The sequence below is a fragment of the Panicum virgatum genome, chromosome 1K (genome assembly GCF_016808335.1).
Source record: "Panicum virgatum strain AP13 chromosome 1K, P.virgatum_v5, whole genome shotgun sequence".
Classification (NCBI taxonomy): Eukaryota; Viridiplantae; Streptophyta; class Magnoliopsida; order Poales; family Poaceae; genus Panicum; species Panicum virgatum.
The window spans coordinates 40,746,884-40,758,345 of record NC_053136.1 but is presented as its reverse complement, the minus strand read 5'-3'; the positions used below and the strand labels follow the sequence as shown (position 1 = coordinate 40,758,345).

General features: G+C 44.5%; 1 protein-coding gene across 1 annotated transcript; it reads left to right on the top strand.

Moving 5' to 3' along the window:
* Window positions 1-2,500: 2,500 nt before the first annotated feature.
* On the top strand, window positions 2,501-7,891 carry LOC120708205 (enhancer of rudimentary homolog). The gene is made up of 4 exons (XM_039993334.1): window positions 2,501-2,686; window positions 6,760-6,853; window positions 7,299-7,416; window positions 7,524-7,891. Exons 1-4 carry the CDS (start codon window positions 2,684-2,686, stop codon window positions 7,615-7,617), a joined length of 309 nt encoding a protein of 102 aa, XP_039849268.1. The 5' UTR covers window positions 2,501-2,683; the 3' UTR covers window positions 7,618-7,891.
* The last annotated feature ends 3,571 nt before the right edge of the window (window positions 7,892-11,462 follow it).

Below are 11,462 nucleotides of genomic sequence, written 5' to 3'. Positions count from 1 at the left end.
GATGCAACGACGTTTGTCCGGACATGTGATGGCAACACCACTGACTTTCCTATTAACATAGGCCTACACCAGGGGTCAGCATTGAGCCCTTATTTATTTGCTTTAGTGATGGATGAGGTCACAAGGGATATACAAGGTGAGATCCCTTGGTGTATGCTCTTTGCTGATGATGTGGTGCTAGTTGACGAGAGTAGGGCAGGGGTTAATAGGAAGTTAGAGCTGTGGAGACGCACGTTAGAGTCGAAAGGGTTCAGACTTAGTAGGACCAAGAGTCCAAGACCGATTACATGATGTGCGATTTCAACACGACTAGGCATGAGGGGGGAGACGTTAGTCTAGATGGGCAAGTGGTGGTCCAGAATGATACTTTTCGGTATTTAGGATCGGTGCTACAAAAAGATGGCGACATTGATGAAGATGTTAGGCATAGAATTTCAGCTGTCTGGTTGAAATGGCGGCAAGCTTCTGGCATCCTTTGTGACAAGAGGGTGCCACAAAAGCTAAAAGGTAAATTTTATAGGACAGCAATTCGTCCGACGATGTTATACGGTACTGAATGTTGGCCTACAAAAAGGCGATATGTCCAGCAACTGAGTGTAGCAGAGATGCGGATGTTGCGGTGGTTTTGCGGGCACACAAGGAGGGATAGAGCCCGGAACGAAGTTATTCGGGATAGGGTCGGGGTGGCACCAATTGAGGAGAAACTTACCCAGCATCGGCTGAGATGGTTTGGACATGTCCAACGAAGGCCTCCTGAGGCGCCGGTGCGTAATGGAGTTCTTGAACGGGTCGATAATGTAAAGAGGGGTAGAGGGAGACCTAAACTGACGTGGGATGAGTCGGTTAAAAGAGACCTTAAGGATTGGAATATGTCTAAAGAGACTAGCTATCAATGTACCTGAACCTTGAACTTATTTTTTTCGGGTTTCATCTCTAGCCTACCCCAACTTACTTGGGAAAAAAGGATATGTTGTTGTTGTTTGTTGTTGTGTGTTAGTATGACATGAACTCTATTGAAAGCTTTGGCCCTGCTTATTCCACTTATAAGCGACTTATATAGGTGAAAAAAGGGGAATTTTACCCAACTGCTTTGCTTATTTAGTTATTTTCGCTTACCCAGAAGCCGCTTTGCATAGTACTGTGGGAAAATAACATGCGTCCCGCTTATCTCCTAAGCGGATCAAGCACGTGTTTCTTATAAGGGAAGATGATTGGGTCTAGGATTGTCAAGCACATATCTATATCTATTGCTAAATCGAGTAAAGTTTCCATTCAAATTTTTTATTTAGGATTGGTCCGTTTGTGTTATTGACAGGTGGATTAGTCCATCCTATGTGAGTCGGAACAACCATCTCTGTTCATGACTCGATAACATAGATCCCTATAAATTTACGCACGAGCGCCAATACATATCCAATACTTATTATACCAACTTTGTTCGTAGCAACGCACGGACATAATTGTTTAGTTAAGATAATTAAAATTGTCAAGCAGTTATCTTATTAAGGCAGTGGATTCTCCACACAACATATAATCAGAAAATCCAACTTCTCATATAAACGAGTTTCAGAAAAAACAGAACCAAATATAACCTTAGATACAATTCTTGATGGAGTGTTAAAAGTCTCCAATACTCTAGCATGTGAGCTGATCATAGCATCTCCAACGAATTACTCATCCCTCTCCCCAATACTAAAAAATTGATGTTTTGATAATTTGAGGTCCTCCAACAGATTATCAATCCAATTCTCAGTACCTAAATTTTTTTCGTAATCATCAAAACACACCTCTCTCTCTCCTTAATGAAGGAGATTTTTTCTCTACTCTATTTTTGATAATTTACTGTAGCAACCATTACCAAAAACACAAAAATAGCTTTTGGTAATGGAGAGAGAGTATATTTTGGGTACGGGTATGTGTAACCTATTGGTGATTACTCTGGCCGCTTAGCCACATACTCTGGTCACCATCAATAACTAAGGTAAAATATGATATTTTTTTATAGGTTTGAGTGACAGCGTTTTTCATGGGTCGGAATCTAATCTATAACAAATTAAAAGTTTAATCTCCAATCTTCGATCACATTATGTCCCCATAAGCGGTTTCCGCCACCACCAAATCTGTCATTGTCCTGCTAACCTTGTATATTACTAATTTACTATACTAGCCGATTCAAAAAAGAAAAAGAAAAATACTATACTAGCGATCTTCGCTGCTCATAAAATAGCCCTCCTTGAATTCTTTTAAAAAAATAGCCCTCCTTTTACAGTTTTACCACCGCCTACCATCTGGCAATTGAGATGGGATATCTCGTTTTTACGCGTTCACAGTAAAATATCTGCTGCTCTAGAGGCACAGAAATTCCGATGTTCTTGCGAAGAATCCAATGTGGCATCCAAACAAGCATCCAAGCTCCAACCAAAACCGTTGTTTTCTTCTTTTCCCTTCTTTTCTTTAGAGCAGAAACAGGTGACAGACAGGTCCCACTACCCTTTCCCCCCGCAGAAACGCGCAGATACCCCCAATCGCCGCCGCCTCCTCGACTCTTCGCCGCTCCGCTCCCCTCCCCCCGCGACCTCGCTGCCGGCTTCGCCAAATCGCCGCCTCCCCGACTCTCGCCGCTCCCGCCGGCTCCATCCCGCCCGCGAGTCGCCGCCGGCTTCGGGTCGCCCCGCTCCCCTCCATGGTGAGCTTCTCTGCACAATCCTCTTCTACTCTGGGGTTTCCGGGACGAGCCGCGGGGCGGGGATTTCGGTACCCCGCGGCCCGCGGTTCCAGTATTAGTAGCGGCAGGTTATGATTGGGAATAGGATTTGTGCCTATGACCGATGGGATCGTAAAAGCCGGCACCGGGTAGGCCAGTGACGACGCGACGGTCGCAGATATTTGTATTTTGCTTTTCTTCCTTTGGCCGTGTTTGGTCAGGCGCGGTACTGTAGCATCACTGTAGCCAATCATGGTGGAACTTTCATTAGATTCGTCTCGAAAAGTTACACTCATCCGTGAAAAGGTTTCGCAAATAAACTTCGTTTAGTACTCTATGCATGCATTCGTCTTTTTGTGAATTTTTTTTCACCTTATGAACCAAACATGGCCTTTGTCTCCGGCACCCGTGGTCAGTTGGTTAGCTGAATCGGAGTAGCTCGATGTGTTTCTATCATAGCTTGTACAGTACAGTGTTCGCCGAGTAATCTGCTATTACTATTATTTCTTTTGTTGACTTGTTTGGGCAGGGTTTCAATGCGAGTTTTGTGAATGTGGTGATATCTATATAGCATGGCGTGAACAGTCTGATCCATACTTCTTCCGACTCAGCGTGTTCGGCTGCCCAGCAAACCAGCCAGCTGCCTGCTGGCTGCGGCTGCCGTTCGGACAGCTGCAGCGCAGCCACCAATGGAGCAGCCAAACACTGTTCCCTTCTGCATTCTATTGAAAATATTTGTTCTAAACTCATGATCTTGATCCTAGAATGACTTTGCTTCTATGTTATGGTAGTTTGTTTGTAAGGTTATAGACTTTCTGTAAATAGTAGGAAAATGCTACAGTGTGTCATCTGCTAACTAAACTTTGTTTACCAAACTTCATGTTCTTAAGAACATGAAATTAGGTGGTCTGAAAGTTCAACTTGTAATTTATGAAACTGCTGTTTAATGGTCAATTTATAATTTGTGAAACTGCTGTCTTCTACTTAGACAGTTATGTGTTTTAACTTCAAGATTAGATAGTTGTTCTTTTAGGGCACCTTTCAAGATTCGACAAAAAATTGGAAATACTGCAATGCTGAAGCTCATATCTTAGAACACCATAGTGGCAGTTATGATTATTAGATAACAAAGTTTGCAGAACAAGGGTTTCTCACTAATGGGTAATATGTGGTTTGGAGAAATCTACTGTCTTGCAACATGAAAACGTCATGGCCTTAATGCTTTGTAAATAAGAAAAAAGTAGTGCCAACGTAGCCCATACTGACCCCGTATCATGCCACTGTGTCAATTCCCTTAATTTCATTGCTCTTACCCTAGCTCTGATGTTCCCAATTGCTCGCCATTTGCCATACTGTCAGGTCACACATTGCAGCTTGCTTGGTTATAATTTATTGCTGGCAAATGGATATGTCTAGGTTTCCAATAATGCTTTGGTCTTTATTGGCTAGGAAATGGCGCAGTTTGTATCGTCAGATTTGCAACCTTGTCTTGCCTATTATGAGTATATGGTGGGACTCTATATATCTGCGTACCAAGGAACTCGCTGTCTCCATCTGCAGTTTTGAGCCACTGATTTTATCCTTTCTGGCCTCTTATTTAACATTTTAAAGTTCAAATAAGTTTGATCATAGTGTATTCTGTATCTTCTGTTAGTTTAAATATATTGTGTTATTTGATGTGATTCAAGAATTGTTTCTTCATAGATTGGTGACATGTTAGAGGTTTTCTGTCATAACTTATTTACATTGAGTGTGAGCTTCTAGTATATGAGAACAATTAATTATTTGTTGTATATGTTTTCTCCTACAGCATGTTTCATTCACATAGATGTGTACTAGGAATTTGGAAACGGAAATATCATATAGCCCCAGATTTGGATAGTGGGTTCTTCTTGTAGGAAAGTATGATGCATATAATGTGGTCGATGTAGATGCGTATAATGTGGTTGATGTATTGCATTGAGCCCTTTGGGTGGTATATATAAGAGTACATGGCTTGGAGGGCAAGTAGCCTCTCCTAGAGATAAGAAAGTTTATCTCGGGATTACAATCAATCCTAAACTAACCATATCCGGAGTTGCCTAATATACTCTAACATCCCCCCGCAGTCGTAGTGGTAGCAACACGAACGGTCAAATTGGAGAACAATGGAGACGTATCCCCCCTGCAGTCGGAATGCCGGTGCGAAAGCTTTGACTGTAGACTCATGCAGATGATAGCCCTTTAGTGTCGTAGTAGCCGAGGTCGAGGTGGACGTGGTCGAAGCCGTGGAGGGGGCGCGGGTCGAAGCGTCGTCGAGGTGCTCGAGTACGCAAACTCAGCAGCTTCTTGCCGAAGACAGCAGCAGGACGGTGCGGCGGATGACGATGATAGACGGCGCGGTTTGCGACTTAGGTCACGCTCAGGTCAGGGGTGGCGACGGCGCAGGTTGCAGCAAGTGTCGCGCTCAGATTAGGGGTGGCGACGACGTCTTCCTTCAGGAACATCGGCGGCGATGTCCGCGCGAGAACGGTTGGAGGCGCGGAGGCGGATCGAGCGCCTGCTTGACGAAGACCGGAGGCGAGTGGCACCACTACCTGAAAAGGCGACGACACCGGTAGGGTGAACGACAACGAACGGCAGGGCGACGCAAACCGATCTTAGATCGGGAAAAGAAAAATAGCAGCAGCAAGGGGACCATGGGTACATCTCAGGTGCACCTAGCAATTAGCCCCACCCTCACCCTCATCCTTATCTCCCCACGCAAGAGAGAGAAGGGCAGAGCAGGGTAGAGCAAACTAGCGGCACCCGATGGCGGCCACCCACGCGGAAGCAGTGCCCCCCCACGGCGGCGCCCGGCAGCCTCGTCGACGCCTGGTGGCCCCATGGGAGCGGCCCTGGACGTAGGCGGCGCCCATCCGCGCGGAGGGGGCGGCCCTCATCCACGCGCTCGGCGGCAGCCACCTGCGCGGAGGGGGCAGCCCTTCGGCGGTAGCCACCCGCGAGGAGGCAAGGCCCCCACGACGGCGCCTGGCGGTCCCTATCCTCACGCTCGGCGGCAGCCACCCGCGCGGAGGTGACGGCGGCGACGAATCCTAGCGGCGAGGTAGGTCTCCTTGCTGTGCTCGACGACGACAGGCACAGCGGATCAGAGGGATCCGCCGGGCATCCTACGAGGGCGTTGCCCCCGGCGGAGATCGATCTCCCCGGGGGCGGCGCAGCGGCTGCTGCGGAAGCGGAAGCCTAGGTCGAAACCCTAACTCGTGATACCATGTAGGAAAGTAGGATGCGTATAATGTGGTCGATGTATTGCATTGAGTCCTTTGGGCGGCATATATAGGAGTACATGGCTTGGAGGGCAAGTAGCCTCTCCTAGAGATAAGGAAGGTTATCCCGGGATTACAATCAATCCTAAACTAACCATATCCGGAGTTGCCTAGTATACTCTAACACTTCTTATCAACCCGCATAAAGTTCTAGAGCTCTTCTGTATAAAGAACAGAAAATATAAAGGTTCTCCCTTGAAATTAGAATACCGTAAATATTATTCAGTATAAAATAAAATTTTGAAAGAGAAGCTATGGTGTTTGCATGCAGAAGTACAAGAACACTATTGATATTGCTAGGCACTGTGTTAGGTTGGGTTTGTTTTATTCCCAGAGTATTGACGTCTCTTAAAATCAGAAGCTTTTGGATGCCATATTTGCGCATCCTGTCCAAAGCCAACTTGATGATGACTAGACCAATATTATTATTGCTTCTTGACATGAAGGAATCTTGCTAGGGAATGAAAGTGCCTTTATTGGGTTTTTACTAATAAATGGTTTGTCTAGCAAATCTTTGCTTTTGTGATATGGCACCTTTTATGAATACTCTAATAGTAGTGGCTCCACAGGAAATATTTTCTCTATTTAGGAACCTTGTTTAAGGCTAGTGGGCATGGGCATGCCAGTAATTTCCTTAGCATCCATAAAGTCTGATACTTTGCACTCTGGAAGAAGTACTACAGTTATGCATTGATACCCATGGCACTTGACACATGTTGATGTGTGGATCTGATTGATTGCTCTTTGCAGGCTGGGAGACACACCATTATCCTGATGCAACCATCCCAAAATAGGGCTTCTAGGACATTTATGGATTATAATTCAATTAACCATGCATTGGATGGTACGTATGGTTTGACCTGCTGCTGAAAAGTTCAAATAGTAGTTTGCTTTATTTATATCACTATGGTGGTTTTCATGTGATCCTACAGCTGTATGAAGTTGGTTTTCTGATTTGCATCTGCAGCATCATATTAATGTCTTATAGTTTATTAAGTGTTTCCCCTCATGCATTTGCTGACCAGAAAAAAAATACAGTGATATTTAAATCTAAGAAGAAACATTATAGCACATCTTAGATGTTTCATCAACGTTCATGGATCAAGTCCTCTTTCTTTGAACTTTTGTTGGCGGACCTGATAGCGCCCCCCACTAATGGGCTAGTTTAGCATGTATTCATCTTATGATCTACCCCTCCAAAATCAGATTTGCACTTTTTCAGTTCTTCTTGATTTATTTCCCTTCTAAAAGTTTATAAATTACCTAATACAACTCTACTGAAATGGCAGGAATCTGTGGGCTTTATGAAAGGAAAATTAGGGATATCAACCCCATGGCCCCCATAACCTATGATATCAGTGACCTTTATAATTTCATTGATGGCCTAGCTGACATAAGTGCACTGGTGTGAGTACAAGAACCTTTTAATATCTTCGAAGTCACTCGAAGCATTTGTACATGTTTGTGTTCAAAGTTAAGAAGAACCTAACAACTTGGTATTTTAACATCCACAGTTATGATCACTCAATTCAGGCATTTCTGCCATATGATCGACAGTGGATCAAGCAAAAGTTGCTCCAACACCTGAAGAAGCTGGCTCAGCGGTAGCATGACTGTTTGTTTGCTCCGGTGCCTTGTCACCAACAAGCAAGCATGTGTGGTGATGGGTGTCCAGTGAGTGTATCGGGCGGTGTTTCTTGTAAAATTATGAAATGTTACACTTACATTGCAGATTGCACCCTTGTGCTGTGGATGTTGGACTCGGTTATTAGCGGATTGCCTGTGGCACCCTATATATTTGATAAACTTGTCTGGTTGTTTTTGAGTGTTGTGAATCAGAGAACCCTCTCGCTGTAGATAATTTCCATCTATTATTGTTCTGAAATAATTTCTGCTTTGGTTTTGCTAGGCTCTGGGTCTAGAATTCTGAAGGCCACACAACATCGACAGCTCTACCATATTTCAATATGCTTGTCGATTGCGTTGTTGTTGTAACGGATATGCAGGACAGCAGTAGTTACAACAAGCGGGGCAATGGTGGCGTGTCTGAAGAATTTTCTGCAGTTATGTGTGGTCAGAGCGGGGTTTTGCTGAGATTTTGGTGCAAAGATCTTTGCAGCTGCATGGCGTCTGTACCTTTGCTGCCGACATGGCCATGGCCCATGACCGAGGCCTGAGGGTTCTGATCATTGTCATCTGAAAGAATTTGCAAACACGAAATGCTTTATCGTTTTGCTATCTTGTCGACTGGTGAAATAACTCGGTGGTGAACCGCAACCTCCATTTTTTTTAAAATCTGATCAAGATAATGACAACATAATGAAACGAGGCGATAAAAAGAAAGGGATGAAGTTTGACTCAGCCAGCGCCAAGAGAGTTTTGAGATAGCGATGAGTTTCATCATGATGAAATTTATCTGGCTCGGTTACCAAATTCTCAATATTGTAATTATGCTATAAATTATGCACTGAGACTCGTCCTCTACCAGAGTAAAAAAAAAACATTTTTCTTACCAGAGTCCTAAACGCATCGGATAGAATGAATGAACCTTGGTGGCAAGTGGGATCGGAAAAAGGCACACGAACCCCAAGCTGCTTCACTGCTTACTTCAGCGCAAGGTAGCTTGCCGACGGGAACTTCAGGCTTCAGCGCGAGATAGGCTGCCGACGGGAGAGGAGGAAAATGACGAGAGGCAGGGCTAGCGCAGCGTGGAAGGGGCTGCAGCCTGCAGGAGAAGTCGAAGGCGGGAGGGGTGGTGCCATGTAGACTTGTAGTACAGTAGTAGTGGACTAGTGGTCGATCGAGACGATGCGGACGCCCCGACTGCGACTAGGGACCTGTCGAGTGGCGACTGAGACTTCGCCGCCGGGCGCCTGCGCGGGAAACAGCCGGGTGCGCGTGGGGAGACGCCAGCGGTTTTGGGCTGGTTTGTGGGCCGTGGCTCCTTCAGCCCCTGGGCTTTAAGCCTTCAAGGGCGCAAGCTAAAGCCCACACAGCGCAATCAGATATCGGGCCAGCAGGACACATACATGGAAGAGAGGACCCATACAAGATATCGAGTAACGTATGGAAAGATTAAAAAAAGAGTAAAGATTTACTGAACGGAGTGAATACACTACTGAATCACGGGTCACAGATGCGAATTCTGGTCAACTATTATTAACTTACTGTTAGAATAAATGGGCCAAAAGCCTATTAAAAATGATCAATAAATCCCAAGTCACATGATTTTAGGGTAGTTACAATTGTAACAGCACCACATTGGAAGTTGAGAAGGGTGTTGTTATTTTAGATCACCATTTGATGACTATTAACTGACCCGTGGTTAGTGACTAGTAACGGACATTTCAATGGCATGGAGTTACTAGTTTTCAAGGTATTAAGCTAGGCAGCCAAAGGTTCTTCACGGTGCCTTTCATGGCATTAAACTAGGCAGCCAAAGGCTTTTCATGGTGCCTTTTGATGGCATTAACTCGGGCAGCCAAAGTTCACGCCTGGGGCCTATAAAGAGGCATCCTTTCTCTGTCTTCCATATGTACACGACACAAAGCTTCACTGTTGTGCTGCGTTCCTGCTGCCCCGTTCCGGTTCTTGCACGCACGAGCACCGGAAGAGTAGGCCTCCGAAACGCTGTTGTCCGTGAGTTCGCCTGCTCGGGTGAGGACGGCAATCACGTTTTTTGGGAGTGTCGGCGGCGACACAACTACTCGCTTTTGTTCCCGGCGGCGACGTCATCTCCTTCCTGTTTGGCGACGGCGCGGCACGACTTCTTCCCGGCGCTAGGCGAATGAGCGTGATCGTCACTGCAACATCTCTGCAACACCGTTGAGACTGAAGCTGCAACTTCTGGTATGGTAAATTTTTAACTTTTGCATTTTCAGTTTTTTATTCACCTAATTGGTGAGTTGATACCGGTGCAAATATTTATGTGTGTGCTGATTTTTCCTTATTTTCTTTTTACCAGGCCGGGTGGGCTGCCTCTTTGCTGATGGAGAATGGAGCGCGTGCAGCTGTTTATGGTGTTGGTATGGTCAATCTGAAGCTTACTTCGCGAAAGATCATACAGCTCAAGAACGTGCATTATGTCCCCTCAATAAAGAAGAACTTGATTAGTGGCTCCTTACTCTGTCGTGATGGTTATAAACTAGTATTTGAATCCAATAAATGTGTTGTTTCTAAGTATGGAACTTTTGTTGGAAAAGGCTATGAGAGCAGAGGTTTGTTCTGCTTGTCTTTGGTTAATACTTGTTTTAAATCTGTGAACAATGTAGTTAATAATGTTGAGACTAATATTTGGCATTCGAGATTATGTCATGTCAATGTTGGTTGCATGTCTCGCTTAGCTAGTTTGAATTTAATTCCTAAATTTGATGTGATCAAAAATTCAAAGTGTCATGTGTGTGTTGAAGCAAAACAACCTCGCAAGCCTCACAAGGCTGCTGCGGCGAGAGAGTTGGCACCACTTGAATTAATTCATTCAGATATTTGTGAGATGAATGGAATATTGACCAAAGGTGGCAAGAAATATTTCATGACGCTTATAGATGATTGCACTAGATTTTCCTATGTGTATCTGTTAAAAACAAAGGATGAAGCGTTGCGTTATTTTAAAATCTATAAGGCTGAGGTGGAAAACCAACTTGAAAAGAAAATTAAACGGGTGCGTTCTGATCGCGGTGGAGAATATTTCTCAAATGAGTTTTCTGAGTTTTGCGCGGAGCATGAAATTATTCATGAGAGGACACCGCCATACTCACCACAATCCAATGGGATTACTGAGAGGAAGAACCGTACTCTAACTGATTTGGTTAACGCCATGTTAGAAACTGCGGGGCTACCTAAGGTATGGTGGGGTGAGGCGATTTTGACAGCGTATCATGTCCTGAATAGGGTGCCCACAAAGAACAAAAAAATTACACCATTCGAGGAATGGGAGAAAAAGAGATTAAATCTCTCCTATCTGCAAACATGGGGTTGTTTGGCAAAGGTGCATGTGCCAATTAACAAGAAGCAAAACTTTGGACCCAAAACCGTTGACTGTGTCTTTCTTGGTTATGCTATACACAGCGTGGGTTATAGATTTTTTATAATAAATTCTAAAGTACCAGATATGTATGAGGGTACTGTCATGGAATTGAGAGACGCAACATTTTTTTAAGATGAATTTCCCATGAAAAATACACCTAGTATTTCTAGTCATGATTCTATTTCTTCTGAGGATGTCCATGAACCGATAAATAATGATGTTTTTGAAACTCATGTGGAAACTCCTGAGGAGGATAATAATACAGTCACTCGAAAGAGCAAGAGACAAATGGCTGCAAAATCCTTTGGTGAGGTCTTTATTATGTGCCTCACGGAAGACACTCCCACAACAATTGCTGAGGCATATTCATCTATTGATGCTGACTTATGGAAGGAAACAGTGCAAAGTGGGATGGATTCTATTATGT